The sequence below is a fragment of the Cupressus sempervirens genome, chromosome 4, assembly GCF_028749045.1.
Source record: "Cupressus sempervirens isolate cs-2001-9-10 chromosome 4, ASM2874904v1, whole genome shotgun sequence".
NCBI classification, from domain to species: Eukaryota; Viridiplantae; Streptophyta; class Pinopsida; order Cupressales; family Cupressaceae; genus Cupressus; species Cupressus sempervirens.
In genome coordinates this window covers 913,231,193-913,253,838 of record NC_143121.1, presented here as the reverse complement: position 1 = coordinate 913,253,838, position 22,646 = coordinate 913,231,193, and the positions used below count along the sequence as shown (strand labels likewise).

Sequence of the window (22,646 nt, the reverse complement as noted above, 5' to 3'; positions counted from 1 at the left end):
CTTGCTCAGCCTTTGGGACATGCACTCCGTTAGGGCTTACAAAGGACCATACAATTAGAGGTTGAACCGACGATTCCCCTCCATCGATCAATCTCCAAGGCTCCTCGCCCAAAACAACTCTTTCCAAAATTTCTTCCAGCCCCTGCAACCATTATCTGTCCACACATGTTGCGACTACCTGATGAACTTCCTCCTTCGTCTCAATTACCATTAGTGCTAGCGCCACAAATAGAGATGCCACATCCAAATTTGAGTGCCTCTTCTAGTAGTCATCCAGGTAATTCAACCCAAACATCTGTAGGATGCCCTCCATGAAATTCGACTCTTAAAAAATAAACATGTTCTTAAGATGTCAAGTAGTGATCTTTCCATCGTATGATTGCATATGGTTCTCAAAGCCTAAAGCAAAATTTGCCTCCATATTTGTCGCCTTTGAAATTTTTTTCTATGCTTTGCCTTGGCTTTCTCTTGAATTTAACTTGTTTTGAACCCTTGGGAAACAATCAAGAATTGGAGGTGTCGATGAATGATTGAACAATCAGACACGCACAAAAGATTGGGATCTTTGCATGCCATAGAATGATAAATGCCATCGAGGTTGGAGCCATGATGCCTTCCTTAATTGTTCAGCGAGGATGAAAATTATTGTTTAAATGTGGCTGAATCATAATATTTCTCTCTTTAATCTAACACGACAAATCTGAGGTCTTCAAAAATTTCATTTTAAGTTCCCATGGTAGCATTTGCGCCCATGTTTGCCAACATGTTCACCACCTTGTTTGCTTCTCGATAGGTACAGAAGACCTTGAAATCTTCAAATTCTAGTAGCAGTCCTTTGATTTGCTAAATATATTTATCTAGTTGCCATGCTTCCAACCTCCTTTCTTGATGCCGTTGATGATGATATTCGAGTCTCCTTCTAGATGGAGTTTTCGAATGCCCAGTTTAGCTCCTAACACAAGAGCCTCTTTTGCTGCACACCATTCTGCCGCATTGTTCATGCCATCATTCAAATGTTTGACCACAAATGCAAGAGACTACCCCTGTAATCTCTTGTGACACAACCACACCCTGAGACCCCAGATATCCTCTAGCAGCCCAGTCAAAATTTATTTTGACCCATCCTTCCTTCGGTGGCGACCAACATACCTTTTCCCTATTTGAAATAGGATTAGCCCTAACGGTCCCATGAATGGGCCTAAAACTTCTCAATTTTAATTTGATTGAAATAAAAAAGTTTAATAACTAGTAAGGACAATAGTATAGCCTATGACATAAGACATAATCTTTTACACCGAAAAAGTCAAAATTAAAAATAGATGGAAGATATTAAAATAATTTCAAAGTAACTTTGTTCACCGAAAAAACAAAACATTTTGACGGAATGAATGAAGGGCAACTTTAACGCGCAAGTCGAGGAAAGAAGAAAAAGAAAAAGAAAAAGAAAAAGAAGGAAAACGTTGTAATAGGCTGTCAATTTGAAAGGGCAAGCGAAGAAGAGGCTTATATTGCCTGGATGTCACATTTAGATGAAATAAAATAAAAACAACTTCACACACGCCTCAAAAATTTCATGGGGGCGACCAAGATATAATTCCGTCACACATGTTTTGTCAACGTCTACTGGATTCGAACATGTGACCTGCGCCACGCTAGGGCCTCCGGACGGACAATATCGTGTACGCTCCAGATTTTCAATTAACGGGCTCGGTTCATTAAATTTAAGTTTCTCTCTCTCACGTCAACCCCATATAATTCACTGACAGTTGTCGGTTCCCCGTGATGGACTCTCCCACGCGTCGAGGGTACGATCGGGACAATGCCGGCGCAAAAGGCGACCGGCTGGAGGCCGCGCGGGCTACCGGCGGTCGCGGATAACAAATTTCGATCCCGAGGTTAAGTTAAAATGTTTTAAAATATGGGGGTTTTACGGAGGGTGAAAAGTCTACACGGATTTGCTGTTTTAGTCTCTGCTTTTTTAGTGTTTTTGGTTAAATATATTTTCTCTGAATCGGTCCAGGGTTTGGAGAGAGAGAAGAGGGGGCCCTGTTTATCAGAGAGGAAAGAAAGAAATGCGTTGTGCTGGAAGTTTGGATCTCCTCACCGACGGCCTTAGACTGGATTCCGCGACTCCTGGGATTTGTCTTTCGAGGAGTGTCGTGTGAGAAGTTCGTGGGATTCGATGCCGGTGCAAAGAATTGAGGAGTGATGAGGGTTTGAATTTATCGGTCTGGTTGAAGCTCGGTGGTGATCGAGTTATTCCTGAGCGATGCTGCCTGCACGATGAGCAGCTCCGGCGATGACGACGAGGATGTTCAATTCTTCGAGTCTTTGGACCGAATGCCCTCGGAAGAAGAGGAAGATGTTGATCTTTTGCAGGAAAACTCTTTATCGAATCGACGTAATAAGAATGACGTTGACGGAGCTAATCGTAAACAGAATTCTTCGAAGTACGAGATTTGGAAGGGCGAGCCCGGCTCTGTGAAGGAACGCCGACATCGGCTTCTCCGAGAGCTGGGGCTCTGCAATGACGGGGATTCGAAAGCTGATGCGAGTGTCAGTGAAAGGCGAGTGCATTTTTCTGAATTTCAGTCTTCGGCGGAGTGTACTAGCAGCGACAGAGCCCTAGATGGATCTATTCTGGAAATGCCATTGTCGGACGGCCCAAATCCTCGCAATTTAGCAAGTAAGCCATCGATTTTTCCTCCAATTGAGTTGAAATGCGTTTGATTTAGCCTTACTGTATCTGAAGTGCGGTTGAATTTGCGTCTTAGGATTGCAACGAAAAGATAAGAGGATGGTTTTCATGCCACATCGGTTAAATCATCTTATTTTAGATTTGTATACAGATAATCCTGGACAGTTTTAAGAGATTGTGCCCCTCGCTAAAGGATTTTCAGGCATTTAATTGAGGACTTATTAGATCAAAATGTATTAGAACTGAGCTTGTAAAGTAACATTGAGAAGAAAACGTGCGATTTATTTGCTACGCCAGCCAGATGTGTTTGAATTACTCTCCTAGATAACCCTAGGGAAGTACTCACTACTCCCCGAACTTAAACGGAAGTATTAATGTTGTATTTAGAAGAAGAGAGATCAAATACACTCATATTAGACTCTTAGACTAGGGGCAGCAGTGAGAAAATCAGAGGCTGAGTACCTTGCCACTTCATGCAAGCGCACTATACTTGGATCTCATTAGATCCAAACGCACGAAAATTAAACTATTATAGAGTTCCTTGCCACTTCAGGTAAGTGCACTATACTTGGATCTCATTAGATCCAAATGCACGAAAATTAAACTATTATAGTCGTAATGAGAAGAAGAGAGAAGGATCCCTTTTATAATACGCATAAATTAGTTGACTCTGGGAACTCAGAACCAAATAACTGTGAATTTAAGTCCACACCTAAAGGATAACTTGTGGCGTTAGGTTTGGAACTCACTTTTTAAGGATTTTATACTTTGCCAGAAATAGTAAGGCATTAACTTGAATATAGACAACATAATGTAAGCTTGGAAGACCGGTTTCAGAGGAAACTAGAGATTAATTCCCTGACTTTACTAGCCAATTGTTTTTAATTCAGGATTTAGCACATTAAAATGGGATAAAAAACTGGACTTCTGGAGTAGTACTGACAATAAGAGAGAGCGATTCCTTTGATATGCTGATGAAACACATTTAAATTTGACTCCTAGATACACTTTGGCCCCTCAACGTAGATTCTTTCCTTTGGAATACTAGCCAAATAAAAATTGATACAAATGCTGTTTGAAATAGACATTCAGAACAGTACTGAGGAGGAGAGGGACAATTTCATTGGTACATTGGTTCAATGTGCTAAGATTGCACCTGTTTATAGTTAAACTTGGGGCAGTCAATAGTGATGTTTTTCCCGCTATTCTAACAAAATGAACCTAGCTTAAGGTTTTTTTAAATCTGATTTAAAGCCCATAATTGACACTGAGAAAAGCAGGGTGATTATTTTACCTCACTTGTTAGATGTGCTTGAATCAGGCTTGGAGATAATCCTTCGACAGTTTACTGGCCATTCTAGCCAAGTGTATTCAATTGATGATTTATGTAAATATGCTTGAACTGGATTTGAATTATAATGTTGTGAAGATCTGAGTGTTTACTTACCACAGTGGTTATACAAACTTAAAGGATGCTTGCAGATAAATCTGGGCTGGTTAATCAAAATTAATTTCCATGTCATACCAGCCATATACATTTAATACGGGAATTTCATGTTATTAGATCCATAATTGAGAAATTTGAACTCCGCTATAATTTGGCAGTCACCAAAATTTAAAAAACTCGGGACTAAGCAAAAAATTGGGGTAAAACTTTGTAATAACTTGGCAAATTTATTAAACATTTGAAGATATGTAACTTTTGAAAATATTTGTCAAAAACACTAAATTCTTAGGACATTCCAGTTATTACTGATTTCCATCATATACAATTCAAAATTTAAATTCAATCATATAAAACATTTGTATTTTTTAGAGGTTGTCAATATAGAACAATTTTTTGTTTATTCATATAATATAATTATACATTTTAATAATAAACTATATATTAAATTTTATCTTCTATATTTAGTTATGAAAATATTAAAAATTGATTATATATTAAATAAATAAAAACATTTAGAAAACCAAACTTCCTAGGAAAATTAAGAAAACACCAACATTCGAAGGAAAAGTTAGAAATTTAAAAAAATAAACAGTACTTTACTTTAAAAATAGATGTCACCTAGCCTCTGATTTTTCCTATCCTCTCCTGCATGCCCTAATTTTGCTTTCAGTTTGTAAACTGTACATCGACATGACCTGAAATCACTTTAGAGTGTCTGCTTTTTAACAGGTTTTTATCTGCTGTTTGGGTGAGGTTTTTTGTTGTTGCAAATTTTAGAGAAAAATAATGGGTGTTGGACAAGTTCTATGCAAGAGAATAAATGCAAACTTGCATAAAAACTGTGACAAGTTTTTGCGGGAGCCACTCGCTGCCAGTTTGGGCTCACGAGTACTTGCAATCTCTGTGAGTCAATTACGAGTTTTTCATCTATGATTTAGATCTAAATGTACTCAAATTATGTTTTAAAGTGATATTGAGAAGAAGAATAACTTCAATAAGTGATTCATTACCTGTACTGCCAAACACAACTGCGTTATGTACACAGATAACCATGGGGTGGTTAACATAAACTGGTTGGCTGGCAACAATGGTCAAATATGTTGAATATTGGACTTGTATAACCATTTAAAATTAAACCTATGGTGTTGTACTGAGCAGTTGAGAATGTGGCTCCTTTGGTGCATGTTGCAAATGTGCTCTGATTAGATTTTTTAATAGCTTTGGGCCAGTTTTAACTTTTAAGAAGACCAGAGTTCCATTCCCTGCTATTGCTGGTCAAATGTTCATTTAGGACATATAAGTTCAAACTGCAGGAAAACTAGACTTGTGGAATATAACCAAAGGACAAGAGCCGGTGATTGCTAGATTCTCTAGCCAAATAATGTGCTTGACATTCTGTAAACAGTAGAGATCTTCCCTAGTAATGCTTACTGAATGCATATAATTTAAGTGTTATAATATCATAATGATTTTTATTTGGTGAGCTTGTATATTTTCTTGATTTAGGCTAGATGAACTTGACACACTTTGAGAAGAACAGAGATCTATTCCTTAGTTACAGTATCTAATTTTGCTTAGATAATCTTGAGGCATTTTTCCACAGTATCAGAGTTCAGTGACCTTTAATATTAAAATGTATTTAATTTTGAACTAACTACATTGGAATGCACTTGATGTATTCTTGTGGAAGATCCTTTTATAGTTCTGAGAATAGGAGGCTGATTCTTCAGCTAAACAAGTCAATGTTTTTAAATTTTATTAATTACATTTAGTAAGTGACTTGATTCCCTGGCTGAACTAGCTAAATGCACTTGGAAGATCCTGGAGTAATTTTGGGAATAGAAGAACAATTTTTTCAGCTAAACTACTTAATACTTTTAAATCCTTTTAAATTATAATACTTTTATCTAAGTTCTCTTAATTATACTTGTACATGTCATGACTGCCTGGCTGAACTAGCTAAATGCATTCAATTTATGACTAATTACATTCAAATGCATACACTTTACACCTGTAGATAATATTGGGGAAGTTCTTACTTTAATCTTGTAGAATCCAGATGTTGCTTGGGTGTTTTGGTGGAGAATAGAGATGGATTTTGTAGAACTCCTAGATATCCCCATTGCAGTTTTGAGTAGAGCATATGATGTTTCTCTAGCAATGATAGTAAAATGCTTTTCCATTCGACCAATCATATTGAAAAATGCTTAGAATTAGACCTGGGTAAGAATCTAGGGAAGTTCGCAAATTTACTTGTAGATGAGTCTGGGGCATTTCTGAGAAGAACAGAAGCCTATTCTCTAGCTGTTCAAGCTGATTGCACTTAAATTAGACTTGTAGCTGATTGTGGGCGAGTTTTCCGCCAAACAGTGTCTAATTTCCTCTCACGTTTGACAATTTTTTTTGAATGTAGATTAAGCATATATACATGTGTTTTTTCAATTGCCAAATATCTTTTAAACAGGCCGTTTGCATCCAAATACACTTATATTGGACTTCTAGATGTGTCCAGGGCAGTTCTACAAAGCTGTTTACACTATATTAAATAAATTGAAAAAATAAAATTGCTTAGCAGTGCTCATGCACAGTGCCCAGCAGTGCTCATGCACATTGCCCATGGGCAGTACTAGAAGAACAGAGAATAATTCTTCTGTGACACTTGGTACCCAAATGGAATTAGTCTAGATTTGTAATTCACACCAGGAAAGTTCTGAAAACGATTGGTTTTGCCTCGCTTGACTATTTAAATGTTTTTGAATTAGTACATAAATTTAAAATTCTCTTTGATGTCCACTTGTAGAGAACACTGGATTAGTTCCTACTACTGAGAGTAGAATAGATACTGATTTTGCAGCTAAACTGGCCAGAAGCATCTAATGCAGACATGTTATAACCAAATGCGCATAAATTAACTTTCCAGGTAACTCTGGTACATTTTGTAGAAGTGAATAGATCAATTTATTTGTTGTTCTAGACAAGTGAGTTTATCTAGAGACTAAGTACATCCAACTATAAATAAGTTCTAGATGATCCAGGGCATTTTTTGAGAAGAATAAATCATTTCCCTAGCTATGCTATAACCAACTACCTTTAGATTACACCAAATATATGCAAATATAATTAAATTAGTTGAAAAAAATTCAAATGCAATTGAAGTAGTTTATTTACATCGAGATATGCATGATTAAACTGTAGATGGTGTTGGGATTGTTTTGATAGGTGCACTAACTGATTGCCTTTCTGTAAACAGATGTCAACTCTGATAACATCAAGATTAAGCTTGATCAAAGGAAACATAATTTGGGTCAATTAAATAAAACTGATGCAAAAGAGGCAAATAAATTGCACTCTCTGCAGAGTTTCTCTAGTGGCGAACTTAGGGATGAGGTATGTGAAGTTAGGGGTGGTATTAACTCTGCCACTGATAGCAGTGGAGAGCTTTTTTGCAAGATAAAAAACTTAGACAATGGGAAGGAGTTTGTTGTGAATGAGATAGCAGAGGATGGTACATGGAATAAACTTAGGGAAGTAGATACTGGCAGGCAGTTAACTGGTGAGGAGTTTTTTCAAAGGGTTGTTGGGCATTGTCCTCTTGTTCAAGAACTCATGAAGCGGGAAAGTGTAGAACAAAGAACACAGAAACAGAGTTCTGATTCGATTAGCACAAATGGTGTAAAGACAAAAAGGAAAGGAGGTTGGCTGAAGACAATAAAGGGTGTTGCTCACACAATGAAGAGTACTAACAAAGAGAAGAGGAGTAGTGATGAGAGAGACACCTCTTCTGAAAAGGGTGGTCGGCGATCTAGTTCTGCAACTGATGAGAGCCAGGATGTTGTTTTCAATATGCTAAAAAAGACGAAAGTATGGCAGTACGGTAAGTCTTGCAAGGAGTTCAGTGCACTTTTCATGGGTCAAGAAATCAAGGCACATCAAGGTTCGATATGGGCATTGAAATTCAGTTTGGATGGCCGATATCTTGCTAGTGGTGGTCAGGATCGCACGGTTCATGTGTGGCAAGTGACAGAATCGAAACAGAAACAAGATGTATCTGTGGAAAAACCGGAAGAGGGTATTTCTAACAACTATGTCAATGCCAATGGTTCAGCAGAGTATGTATCTATGAATATTGAAAACCCTGCAGATAGGAAGAAAAAAAGCATGTTCATGGGTGGCAGAAAGAGTTCAAGCACAAATGCAGACTGCATTTTCCTACCTGAGAGTATTTTTATGCTTTCAGAAAGGCCTTACTGCTCTTTTCAAGGTCATGTGGATGATATATTGGACCTTTCATGGTCCCAATCTCAGGTTAGTCTGTTTTGACCTGGCTTCTGTGATTACTTTTATGGTCACTTTACTGTATTTTTTTGAAGCATATCTACATATTTGTTTGTAACTGTAGAGTTCTGTATGAACTCACAGTGCTACATTGCATTCCATTTGCATAACACTTTGGATTTAATTGAAAGGTTGATTGCAATCGATCTTTCCACCTTTTTTTTGTATATTGCAACATAGGCCAGTTGATAAAATACCTTTCCTTTCTATTTGTAAGCACTGTATACGTGGGTATGCTATTTCATAATTAAGTGACATAATTATAAATTATAGAGGAGGTTTACATGTGTGATCAACTTTTCAGTTGAATTCAATCAGCTATGCACAAGCCTCTCCCCTTTTATGCTGTAGGCACGTATATACTTATTCTACCATACAGTAGGGTTTCGATTTTATGAGCTCAGTAGCAGGTTTATTAGTCAACGTTTAGTTGCTGACTTACAAGAATTGCCTGAAAGCTAGTTAATGAAATATGCTTATTCTAACATACAACAGAGTTCTTATTTTTTGAGTTAATTCAAATTATTGTTTTTATTAGCCCAGGTCAAACTGTTAATATATAAGAATTGCTTGAAATCTTGTTGGTGAAAGAAATTAAACTCGTACTAGACTGAATCTAGTTTTTTATTTGACAGTATCTACTCTCATCATCAATGGACAAGACGGTGAGATTGTGGCATATATCACAGAAAAATTGTCTAAGAGTTTTTTCACATAATGACTATGGTAAGCTGAAATTTGGTCTGCTTAATTTTGTTTTGATTTGTATTTTAATTGAAGATGCCTTTACCAATTTAGAATTGGTATAAATTTATTGTAGTAGTTTTGTCAGTCTATGACATTGTCTAATATATTCTATTGAAGCGGAATCCTGCAGAGTTAGCTAGGACAAAAATGTGGTACTTGTATATGTTTTCTTTGTTTGTACGATGCTCATTTGAGTAACTAGGAAGCTAACTTATTTTCTTTTTGATTTTGCCATGGGTGACAGTCACATGCATCCAGTTCAACCCTATTGATGATAGATACTTCATTAGTGGCTCACTTGACAAAAAAGTTCGAATTTGGAGTATTCTTTCTCGCAAAGTTGTTGATTGGACTGATATATATGAAATGGTTACTGCTGCATGCTATACTCCTGATGGACAGGTCTTCACATTTTTTCCTCCTGCCAATCTAATTAATGAAATCTTTAAACTGAAAATAAGAAAACATTTTAGGATGTTTGGAACCCCATGACTGAATTCTAAAGCTATGTTTTGTGTGAGGAAGCAGGGGGCATTTGTTGGTACCCACAAGGGAAAGTGCCTTTCCTATAATGCATCAGGTATGTCACAAACACTCTTTCATGTTGAGAGATTATTTTTAATACTCTGCTTTATTCATTTTTATTTAGTGATTCTGACTAGTTGTTGTTGTTGTTTTGTGTGTTGTGGTTAACCCATCAATTTTTAATCATGTTTACAACTGAACTCACATTCTCGACTGACTATCACAATCACTCATTGTGAACCTCACGAAAATTTTTATGCATATCATAAATCTCCAAAAGGTGGTATTGTGAGCCCAGGCCCCCATGTCCATTGCCTAGCCAATGTATAAAAATTGTCTGCATCACCCTATGGATCGGGAATAGTAGGCTAGAACTGTACTCCTAAGGACCTGATACTGATATCTGCTGGTGACTTTGGAATGGATCTTGGGATCCAGATGTGTTGTCATCAGCTTTTGTTTGGACCAACTCTTGATTGTTTTCTGTGGCCTTGTGATTGGTCAAGTTGGTGAGCAGAGCTGATTAGATTTCACTATCTCTGCATGCTATCATGCCATGAACCTAATTCTCTGAGGTCAATGTTTGCTTAAATAATGGTATATTGCACATCAATTTGGCTATGGTGGCATTCTTTTCTGCATAGAGTACATTTGTGCCTGCCTACTATGTGATCTAAGTCACAGGGTTTTCTGAATTTCTTTGTTGAAATTTGATTTTTGTACTAGTATGTTTCTGGATTCGATGGTAAAAATCTTAACACAATCGAATCCAGAAACATACTAGTACAATATAATGGATTGTGGAAATTTGTTCTCTTTAATTTGATTTTTGGCTAACTTTAAAAAACAAATTATAAATATATTTCCCAAAATCATATGGCATGTCAAGGATTTGACTTTGTTGAAAACTGTAGTTGATTCTGGTTTGATCAAAGAGTTTTAATGATTGGTATTTGAGTTTGGATATTTTTTGGTTCTGTTTGTTTCCTGTGCTGCCAATTTCTCCGTTTTCTTCCTTGATCTTAATTTATAATTATAAATAGAATATTTAGTAATATTTTAATTTATTATATTTCAATTTTTATTCCTCGTCTTTTTTTTTGCTGTGTTACACAGAAACTTGTGTTTTTGTTCCTAGGGAACTTGTTTCTCTCCCAGAAACATTTTGGGTATAGTGGAACAAAAAGGAAACATTCACCAATTGTCCTTGATTTTAAAAGATAGTAGGAAACCATAGGAAACATTCACCAATTGTCCCTTTGTGAATCTATAATGTCTTAATATATTTTGAAAAATTCACACACTTAAAAAATTTGTATATTGTTGTCCCTTGCAGTCCCCTTGTCCCTGTCCCTTAAACAATGTGGAACATAGTTTTTTTGTATTTCTTTTTCTTTGTTAATTTTTTGTTTAAATAATGTTTAGACCTTTTTTGGTTGAAGTTTTAATAATTTATTGTATTTTTCTAATTTTCTAATTTCTATAAGAATTTGTTTTTATTACTAAAGTTAGATAGGGGCCCAAGATAGGGGCCCTCTCCCTTTATATAAAATTTAATGAGAATACACAGGTCTTGCATTGATTTTTGGCAGAAGTTACTAAATCATTACAAAATTTTATGGTTGTTGGGTACTATATCTCGACTATATACATAGGAGCATGAACACAATTATAAAATATATACATCAACAAGTAGTAACATAGAAACCTTAGTTTTGCAGTTTGTTACTCGTCTTAGAGACCTTTGACCTTAGTTTTGCAGTTTGTTACTCGTCTTAGAGACCTTTCGTTGCGGTTTGTTACATTCCATTGGCCTCCATCATGTATGCGATAAATGCCTGAGGGAGACCCTTTCATGGACTTGTTTGATGAAACATCATTAGAATCTCTTATTTATGGGATATTCTTATTATTGGTAACATCAATGCACAAACTAGAGATTTACATACTCCAATTCATAATTGGGCAGCAGATTTGGTTTGTAAATCTATGCTTGATCCACCCCCCTTGGGCTTCCAAAGGTCCTCCGATGATTCTTTGGGCCCCCTTACAAGATATGACTACCACTTCCTTTAGTTGTGTGAGTACTTGGCCTTGGCGATCTTGAATGGACTTCCCAGCCTCCTCGACTTTGGTTTGTTCGTTTGTTGGCGTTAGTGCGGTGGTGCGAGTTTGATGGACTACGCCCTTGCTGACTCTTCCCTCATTCTTGCTTTCAACCTCTTCATTATCATTTGCCTTACCCTTGTCGACCACACCCTTCTTTGCCCCCTCTTGTCCCTGTAATTCCGTCCCCTTTGCCCCCGACCCCCCTTCCTATACCTCCCCTAGCTTTGACAATTGGGACTTGGACCTCTTTAGCATGCACCTCAGACAACTGCTCCTTTGAATTGCATCCCTCTGTATGAGTACATCTCATCTTGGATGGGTCATCTCACTGCTTCCATTTGGGAGGTTGCCCTCCTCTCTTGCCTCTGCACACCACCTATGAGAGCCCCTCCTCTATTTGTAGGAGTACATTCTCCATGAACCAATGGTACAATGATGACTGCAAATCCTTCCACTGCAAGTTGCACACATCCTCCACCCTCCACTCGACATCTTGTGGGCAACACAAAGACTCTTGCTGCCACTTCCTTCATCACAAGAAGCGTGCCTTCATCTCACATCGCAACCAATCCCTTCAGACCTCTCTCCTTCAGTCCTCTAAGTCCTTCTATTGCACCTCTTTCCTCGCATGTCTTCCCTTCCCCTAACCCTCGACCACATCTCTTAAATCTCCCACACATCTACCCTCTATGATATCCCTAGTTTGCCCTCCTTTGCTATCACCCCTCCCCCAACTACCTCCTTTCCACCTTCTGCAATATTGATAGGATGATTAGATCCATGAATTGTAGCAGAGTTGCTGATGAGGAAGGGCTAGGTGAAACTCTTCAAGTTTGGCATCATAGTTTCGTGCCCATTTCTCATAGATGTTCTTAATAGGGTTGTTTGCACAAGATTCCCCCTTGGTCACATCACATTATTCACTTGATCCACAAGGCCAGGCCTAAGATCCTAACAATTGCAAGACCATTACAGTGGGGCATACTTTCTCTAAACTATATGTGATATTTTTACATGAGATTCTTTCCTGCAAGCTTGATCAGAGACATGTTTGGGCTAGAAGGTGGGTGGGCTTCTATTAAGATTTTCAAATCACGGACCAAATTTTGACTCTTAGAGCTATTATTGAGAGGAAGCACACCATTACTCCTCGAAGGTCTAGCATTGCTTTGTAGATTTTTGCAAAGGTGTTTGACTCAACTCCTATGACACCTTTATTCTAGAGATTCCTAGTATTGGTATGTTAGGGACCCTTTTGAGTGCCATCATGAGACAATGGTTGGTTGCATCAGGACCCCTCATGGGATATATGAAGGATTTGAGCAATATGCAATACAAATCCACAAAGCCTGAAGAATTCTTGCATGTAAAAACATGTCACAGAGAAGAAAAAGACAAGAAGAGGCGAGCGTTTGCTCTGAAAATATGCAAATTGTATTCTTAGAAATGAAAAAGATGAGAGATAATTACAAATGATCTATCCTTATAGAAAGAGATCAAAATCCGAAAAATGGTAACTTAAAAGGGAAAAACCATTTAATAATTACTAATTAATTATTGAATGTGAATGCAAAAGTGCATAAAGGTGAAATCTTAAGAAGGGAGAAAAGGTAATTTAATAAATGAAATTAAATTAACTTTTTTCTCTAACCCCTCCTTCCTTAAGATGAGCAACAATGTAACTATAAACAATGTAGAAAGAGCAAGGAAAGTACAATGCAATGCTGAAAGCAAACTTGGGTCCCAACAACAAGGTCTGATGAGGTACCCAATCACAACCAAATCTTTATGAAATGGAGAAATAGAGAAAACCAAGTGGGAAAAACTCTACTTCAAAAAGAGATAGAAAAAAAATGCACAAATGAAACATCTCAAGAAAATCTCTCAAGACCATAAGTACAATGAAAGCATCCATGATAGAAGCTTGAGACTCCATAGCCCCCCTAGAATGGTAGAACTCCTGTGTCAATGAGCATACCAACGTGGCTTCAATCTGAAGGAAACAAAGGCAGTGGACACGGAAAATAAAACCCATGTATGTAAGGTGCAATTGGTATTCCTAGCTGATGGTCAAAGGAGAAAGCATTAGAATCCTAAAATTGAATCTCCAATGGAGGTGGAATAATAGGTGTGCTGAATTTGTCATTGGAGAGAAGTTTTGTGTTCTTTGATATATCCTCAATAACTAAAGTAGGTGGCTCGATGATTGGAGTTGCAATAGTAGGCAATGTTGAAGAGTAATCCTATTGAAGAGATGGAATCTGAACATGAGTTGTAGGTGTAGAAGTCACAACATTGGTCTCAGGAACAACACATAAGTTCATGCGACTTGACTTCACTTCAGTAGACTCTCTTGAAAAAAGGGAGTGAGTCTTCGATAGTGGAGATATCGGACCAAAATGTGAGAAGGAATATAGGTGGGAAGCATGATCAACAGTCCTCGTAGCAATAATATTGCCTGTCTCACTATTTGTGATGTGCACTAAATCTTGTGCAAACTCAACTGTCTTCCCTGTCCCTCTGTGTGTAATTTGATAAATGGAGAGAAGGATAGAGGACAAAGATGGAACACAAAGTACATCATGAAATGTACTATCATCAATGTCAATAGAACCTTTCCCACATATAGTCATAACAATGTTGTTTCCCATTAAAATGTGTGGAGTAGGAGAAGCCTCAAAAGAAGAGAAGAAATCCTGAGAAGATGCCATATGGTGTGAAGCACCTGAATCCAATAACCATCTAAAAGAATGAGGAATAGTGGTTGCACATAGTGCATGACCCTTTCCTATATCTTTACCATTTGATTGAAATGATGATGATGAAGGTGGTCTATGAGAAGTAGAAGGAATATCAGTGCTGCTCTTCCATCTGAAACCTGTTTGGCATAGCCATCTAATTTCTTCTCATAGCAATGTGAATCACCATGATTAGGCTTATTACAGTAAGCACACTTCGGTCTTTTTGGCTTTGATTAACCCCCCCTTAGGAGGTGGCCTTGATGAATTGTGAGTGCTGGAATCAATCTCAGACTCTGTAGAATGAGATTTTTGTGTTTTCTTTTTCGTCCCTGAAGATGGCCGAGCTACCAATGCATAAGTCTGTGAGCCTGTGAGAGAATCCAACTGAGAGAGCTTAGCTTGCTCTCGAGTCAAACGATCACAAAAAACCTCAAAGGAAGGCATGGTAAATCTATTACCCAAAGCATCTTTGGTGGAATAGAAGATAGAAGAAAAAATTTGAAAGTTTCCACGAAGCTTAGAAAGAATCAGATAGATACACTAGTGTCAGTCTTAGTTTTCCCACAACCTTGCAATAAAGATCTCAGTTGTTTGAATTTCATCAAGAAGTCCTCAATGAAAGGAAAAGAATTCGGTGTAAGAGAGGTAAGCTCTGTCTCAATTTGAAGTGCCCTGAACTTGGTCACTGTACCAAAAAAGCCTTCTAGCTTGGTCCACATAGCTAGAGGGGTATTGCACCCATCAAGATGAAACTGTAGACTGTCGGAGACCTGTAAAGTAATCAATCCTATTACCTCATCCATCTTGTTCCTGTGCTGCATAACCTCAAAAGGCCTTTGTAAAATTGGCTGCACTACATCTAAACAAGACCACAACCCTTTTGACCGGAGAAGCTGTGTCATCAAGGTTTTTCATGTGTAATAATTATGAGGGGTCAGAAGTTCTAGACAAGAAGAGGTCTTGGCCATTGTTTTAGAAGTTGTTGAATTGTTTTTTAATGTAGTTTTGGTTTACATAAGTAAATAATAGAAACAATATGACAAAACACCCCCCACAATGCAAAATATTAAACCCCAAGTGCTAGAGGGAATGCATAAATGAGAGGAGCAAAAAAAAAACTTAAGATACGAATCACAAATACTTGGTACAAAATATTTGGTGAAATGATAGAAAATATGGGAAGTACTCGAGAAGAGCATTTCGACGCTTTTTTTCAGATTGGAAAATTTAGTTATAACGAAGAAGTTATGCCCCATGGAAGATAGAAGTCATCAACAAACTTCGAGTGCAATAATAGGTACCAAACTAGAAAAATTCCTAAAAATACTTGATCCATTGTCTTCGTCTCGAAAGCAGCTTTCTGATGCTTCTTCAGATTGAAAAAAGACATCCGTATGCTTAAGATATTGCAAAAAACGAATAGGGCCTTTGAAAGCACATAATTTTAATATTTTTTTTTAAAAATAAATTAAAAAAACCACCACAAGAGGAGTGGCTGCTACGCTGAGTGGTGAGTGGTTGAGCCGCAGTGACAGCGGTGAGTGGGAGGCGCTGTTGGCGGCGGTGGCCGAGCTAGCGGCAATGATTGTTGGGAGTTGCCGTGGTTAGTAGGACAGCTAGCGGTTACTGCTGCCACTAGTGGTTTTGGTGGCTGCTAGCGGTTCCGCCTAACCCCGTCGGCTTGAGGGGTAAATTTGCGATTTTTAAATAAAAAATTGTGCCTCAGAGTGCGTACAGGAGGCCATATGACCTTGCTATGTAATTTTCTTTTGCCTCCCAAATCAACGTCGTCCAATATTGACAAACTTTATTTGAAAATGGGGGTTTTGACGCCTTTAGAGATACCCCTGTTTTCACAAAAAAATTCAAAAAATACGAGATATGATTTGTCAAACCTCGTTCTCCTTTCTCTCCAAATACCGAACAAGCTACAACAGATTTGAGTTTGATACCATGAAGGATTTGAGCAATACGCAATACAAATCGACAAAGCCCGATGAATTCCTGCATGTAAAAACTTGTCACAAAGAAGAAAAAGACAAGAAGAGGCGAGGGTTTGCTTTGAAAATATGCAATTGTATTCTCAGAAATGAAAAAGATGAGAGATAATTACAAACAATCTATCCTTATAGAAAGAGTTCGAAACCCGTGTTAAAACTAGAGCCTAGAAATCAATGAAGATAACCAACAATAAGAAAGATATAACACTGAAACAAAGACACCAAAAATATTTTGGGAAAACCCTTCGAGAATGAAGGGAAAAAACCCAACCACACAACACAAATATATCTTTATTGATAATAAAAGTTCAAGTGTACAATATCCTTTGCTTGATGCGAATATATAATGATAGGAGAGACTCTTCACATTATATCCAAAGGTCTCTTGAGATTCTTATAACTCTTATAATTAATTATGACTCTTGAAATATTCATGACTCAATGCATGTGAATGACACATGTCATTTACATTTAATATTACAAATTAAACTTAAGTGTCCTTTTAGATGAGGATGACAATAATGGTAATAACATCCAGATTTCGAGAGATAAAGATCTCTATTGCAGCTATAGACTTTAACATTCCCTCTTAGCAAGAGAGATCTTTAGCTGAACAGTCACACAAAGCTACAACCAAAAATGTAAATGATAAATTCTGATCATATGAATTCAAAACATAATTCATGGAGTTACTCAACATGAAAACTTGTAACAATGAGTCATATTCATGGAATCGCTCAACTTGAAAACTTGTAACAATGAGTGATATTCATGGAACCACTCAACATGAAAATCTCTAACAATGAGTTATATTCATGGAGTCACTCAACATGAAAAGATTGCAAGACTCATAGCGAAGCCTTTATTCACGGACTCTCTCAACGTAAACTATCATGGAATCTCTCAACATGACATTCAACTCCCATCACAGAATCTCTCAACGTGATGACATCATGGACTCTCTCAACATGATGTTCACTATCGCATAGTGAAAGAGTTACCATAGCTGATCTTACAATCTCATTTATTCACACAAGAATAAAAATATGCATAACAAAATAAAACTTAATTCCATTCAAGTCAAATTTACAAATTTTGTAAGCGTCACAAGCATATATAACAATGAAGGGGATTCCATAAGCACTCCCTCTTAATTATGAAGCTTCCCTTTGAAGCTAAAATCTCCCTCAACATCTCCATCTAAATGCAAAGCAACATGATCTCATTGCTTCATCCTGTAACAAAGAGAGATCATAATTTCAACCCATCAAATAGATTAATGCTAAAAGCATAAACTATTCTGAATGATATAATAACTATTCATTATCAAAATACTTATCTCCAAGTCATTTGCTAAGGTTTTCTTAACAACTCTGTTATATCTATCAGCTCAGTCATATCTATCAACTGCTCCAAACAATGCATCCAATTTATTCCTTTATAGAAAATACTGTCAACCGTAAAAAATGGTTCAAATATTTCTGTGACTTAGTCAAGGTACTAGACCTTTACTCAATCATCACCCTTTGCAGAAACTGATTCTCCTTTTGAATAAAGAGATGGACCATACTTCGTATAGAAAGAATTCACTATGGACAAAAGATGTTGACCGGAATAGTCCATACTTGGTCGCTTTATCCTCTTCGAGCAAAAATATCACTGTCTTTGAGAAAGCTGAAGGAACTCGACATGCATCTCGAGAGTAACCTTTCTTGTCGATCCGCCAACACAAAGAAGGGGACTATGCTTGCGCCATGCCTGCAAGTCTCCCTGTAGGATGTTGTGAGCATCATCCTGATGGAATCCCTTCTTTGTCACTATTTGTAGACATTAACTTCTAATGTTCCAAGATTGGCACACGTTATGAATTCTAGTGTTGGAGACCAACAATAACACCCTTCATAAATGCTCTTGACCTTTTCAGTTACCACAGATTTTGAGAAGAAAAGGAGAGCTGTTAACGACTTTGGATATTTAATACCGATGGTTTTGTCCAGCTTGAATGCCACATAGGCATCACCGTTGAAGTCCATACTGTATGCAAAGTTGGCACGATAGACCCAGCTCTTGCATACACAAAATAATATGAGGCAAAGATAGAGACACATGTGGCTTAATGTTAAAATAAGGGAGATGCAACACGAAAATCCACAATATGAATCGAAGCCTTCACTTCTGTAACATATTGCATAAAATAAACAAACTCATGGATCAAGAAACGTAGAGGGGTAAGAAAGGAGAGCATCCAGAACGCAGAGGTCCTGAGCAAGTAGGGCGGTTTGATTCATGATGGCATGTTTCCTTGTGTCAACCACCTGTGTTCTTCCATGCCCATCAAACAATCATGCTCACATGCCAAATCCTTGCTTTCTCGTCACTCTGTTGCCTTTCACATACTAGCAATGCCCCATTTCGACAACATTTTTGGGCAAGGAGAGCTCCACCTATGGACGTATTGTTATGTATTGTCATTTTACATGACTTCATCCATAGTAATCACAAGAAGACCATTTTCAAATTCTTCAAAAAAAGCTTTTCATGAAAGCCACTTCTTAGGTCAATAGAGAAAATATCATAGAAACAAAAAAAGTTTGAAAATGAAAAGAAAATGCAATGACGGCTTCAAGAAGCTAGATATGAGAAGTCGTAATTGTCTCTCTCATAACCTACAAACCATACTAAAGATACAAATGGTTAGAGAAGAAAAACAACTGGCTCTACTGAAATTAAAAACTGCCACGATTACTCATATAGAGGGAGAGATGCAATCACGATGACAAAAAGAGAAATTTAAAGTCTAGAGCCAACGCTTAGACTCCCACGATATTGATGAATTTGCGGAGATCATTCATTGATAGACTCTGAAGATATTACCCACATGGAGTAATTAAAAATTTAGACTAGCACAAACAATAAAAACCATAAATGCGAACCCAACACCAACATAGACTAAGGTGCAGATAGATTAACTTCAAACACCTTGCACACAAAAAGAATAACCCAATCGAGCACTTCTTCTCCATTGTCAAACAATTTGATCGACGAAAGGCAAAGAATGTCTACCTAAACAAAAAATAACCTAGCTCTGATACCATGTTAAAACTAGAGCCCAGAAATCAATGAAGATAACCAACAATAAGAAAGATACAAGTCTGAAACAAAGTCATTGGAAATATCTTGGGAAATCCCTTCGAGAATGAAGGGAAAAAAACATAGCCACACAACACAAATATATCTTTATTGATAATGAAAGTTTAAGTGTACAATATCCTTTGCTTGATGTGAATATATAACAATATGAGAGACTCTTCACATTATAATTGAAGGTCTCTTGAGATTCTCATAACTCCTATAATTAATTATGACTCTTCGAATATTCACGCCTCAATGCATGTGAATGACACGTGTCATTTACATTTAATATCACAAATTAAACTCAAGTGTCCTTTTCAGAGGAAGATGACAATAACGGTAATAACGTCTAGATTTCGAGAGATCCTACAAACTTCAACAACCCAAAAAAGGGTAACCTAAAAGGGAAAAAATATTTAATAATTACTAATTAATTATTAAATGTAAATGCAAAAGTGCATAAAGGTGAAATCTTAAGAAGGGAGAAAAGGTAAGGTAATTTAATAAATGAAATTAAATTAACCTTTTTCTCTAACAATATTAGGCTTCATCCATAGCACCTAAGTCACAAGGTTCAAGTTTGAGTTAGAATTCGGCACCAATGAAATTCAGATGAAGTTCGACAAGGATAAAAATTTGAAGTTAAATTTGCGTTATATAAATAAAAAATTATATATATATATATATATAAATAAAAAATTATATATATAATAATAATAATTTATTTCATTTTCCTCTTTTGACTCCTAAAAATTAAAATGATACTAATTTTTATATAAATAAAAAATTATATATATAATAATAATTTATTTCATTTTCCTCTTTTGACTCCTAAAAATTAAAATAATACTAATTTTTATTTTATAAAACATTGAACTTTCAAAACAAAATAAATCACCAATTATATTAATTAAAACATAAAATAGAAATACATTAGTTTTTTATTTTAACTTTACAAAACATAATGAAAACTATTATAATCAAATTTTGAATTTGTTGACACATTAATGTAATAATAAATATATTATATACTAAATATTAATATTTTAATCAAAATTAATAAAGATAAATCTTATAAGAATAAATAAACTTAAATCTTATAACGTTAATAAGTAAATAAAACTAACATAAAATGAAATGTATCTTAAAAATCTAAAAATAAAAGGAAAACCTAATATATTATTCTTCCTATGGCTATAGAAAAGCTCTAGCGAGAGAAAAATGTATTTGCGGTCAGATATTCTTCCTCCATTGTGTGCAACTGCATCGTGCATGACTTTCTTACTCATCTCCAAGTCGATGGTAGCAGACATACTTCCCCATTGCATAGTGTGATTTTCTTGCAAAGAGATGACAACAACCCAGGTGGACAAGAGATGTAAATAGTGTTGACGACAACCTAGGTGGAGAGCAGATGACGACAGTGGCGACGGAGCTCAGGCAGAGAAACAAAATGGATCTTTTGCCTTGTGAATTGAGTTCATTATTTAAGAAAATCAGAACTTTTTTCTTGCTGTACAAACTTAATCCTTATTTATACACATTTTAAATTTCTTTTCTAGGTTTGCCGAATTTCGAACTTGAAGCCAAAAATCCAGCGAACCTTGTGACTTAGCATAGCACCATTGGGGTGAATTAAGGCTGCCCTATGTCTTCCACTTTGTTTGGACTTTACATCGATGAGTTGGAGGAGTTCTTATTGGCACACTCCCTCCTTAGGGACAATTGTTACTTACACCAAGTGTTGATCTCTATCTTGCTCTTCATTAATGATGTGGTCCCCATGGCCTCCCCTCCAAAAGGGCTCTAGAGACTCCTTGACAGCCTTGCTTCTTTCTGCAATCTACGACAACTGACAATGATCTTGCTAATGATCTTGAGCAAGATCAAGGTGATGGTCTTCAGTTGTCTTAGGACCTCTCACCTCCGCTTTCTTTTCCAGGGTATGGTGGTTGAGATTGCTTACCCGTACACTTATGTGGGGTTTAGGTTCTCAAGACCTTGCTTGAAATTGAGATTGATAGTTCAACCTTGCATATAGCCCTTGTTGAGAGGCAAATGAACAAACATGATCTAAGGTGTCTCATTTGGATACTTTGATTAGCCTAATTGTGCCATATGGTTCTGTGGTTTGGGAGCCATCTTTACTTGAGTCACACTGGGCTTTATTGGAGCAGGTCAAGACTCTTTTTCTTAGGCAGATCATTAGATGTAGATAGTCTATCCCGCAGAGTATTGTTCTATTTGGTCCCATCCTTTTTGATTTAACACTATTTTTTTTTGTTCTGTGTGGTACATTGCCTGCGGGTCTTCATGGACTTCTAAAAGAGGCATCACAGATATTATTACCTGCATTGCCTGCGGGTCTTCATGGACTTCTAAAAGAGGCATCACAGATATTCTTACCTGGCTTATTGTTCTTTAGAGGCTATTGTGCAGTTAGACCCTACTAGTCGTGCTTCTTGTTGGTTCATTCAAGACTCATCTCTATTGAGATCTATCGAGATCAATTTTGATTACCTTCCCCCATTCCAATACTCCTTGGTAGCCTTGTCTCATCTTTTGCCATCTCAACGAGAGTTGAACATGCATGGTAGGATGAAGATCTACAACAAGTATATTCATACTATTTGGAGTTGTTCCCTTAGGGAGCTTTGTCCTAAAATGGCTTTCTATGCAGAGCATTTCCTCGAGTTATAGGATGGGATCATTGTGCACCCCTCGTATATTTCTCGTGGTTGGTCCCACGCTCTCCATATCTCTTTTGGTTCTTTTAATGTGGGCTCTCACCAACTCTGCATCCAAACTAACCATTTTTAGCTAGGGAGCATAGGATTTGCAAGAATTGTGATTTAGGGGAGGTTGGAAGAAAGACTCACTTCATTTTCGGCTGCCCCATTTACTACGAGATC

At 36.9% G+C, this 22,646-nt stretch overlaps 1 protein-coding gene across 2 annotated transcripts in view; it reads left to right on the top strand.

Annotated features, from left to right (window-relative positions):
* Window positions 1-1,917: 1,917 nt before the first annotated feature.
* The window catches only part of LOC149564371 (Transducin/WD40 repeat-like superfamily protein), a 55,669-nt gene continuing 34,940 nt past the window's right edge, over window positions 1,918-22,646 (top strand). For both annotated transcript variants that reach the window (XM_089827432.1, XM_089827431.1), the window contains exons 1-5: window positions 1,918-2,686; window positions 7,396-8,450; window positions 9,116-9,206; window positions 9,472-9,629; window positions 9,756-9,807. In XM_089827432.1, the coding sequence (XP_089683558.1) occupies window positions 2,284-2,686; window positions 7,396-8,450; window positions 9,116-9,206; window positions 9,472-9,629; window positions 9,756-9,807 (1,759 nt within the window). In that variant the 5' untranslated portion in view covers window positions 1,918-2,283. The remainder of the gene's footprint in view (window positions 2,687-7,395; window positions 8,451-9,115; window positions 9,207-9,471; window positions 9,630-9,755; window positions 9,808-22,646) is intronic.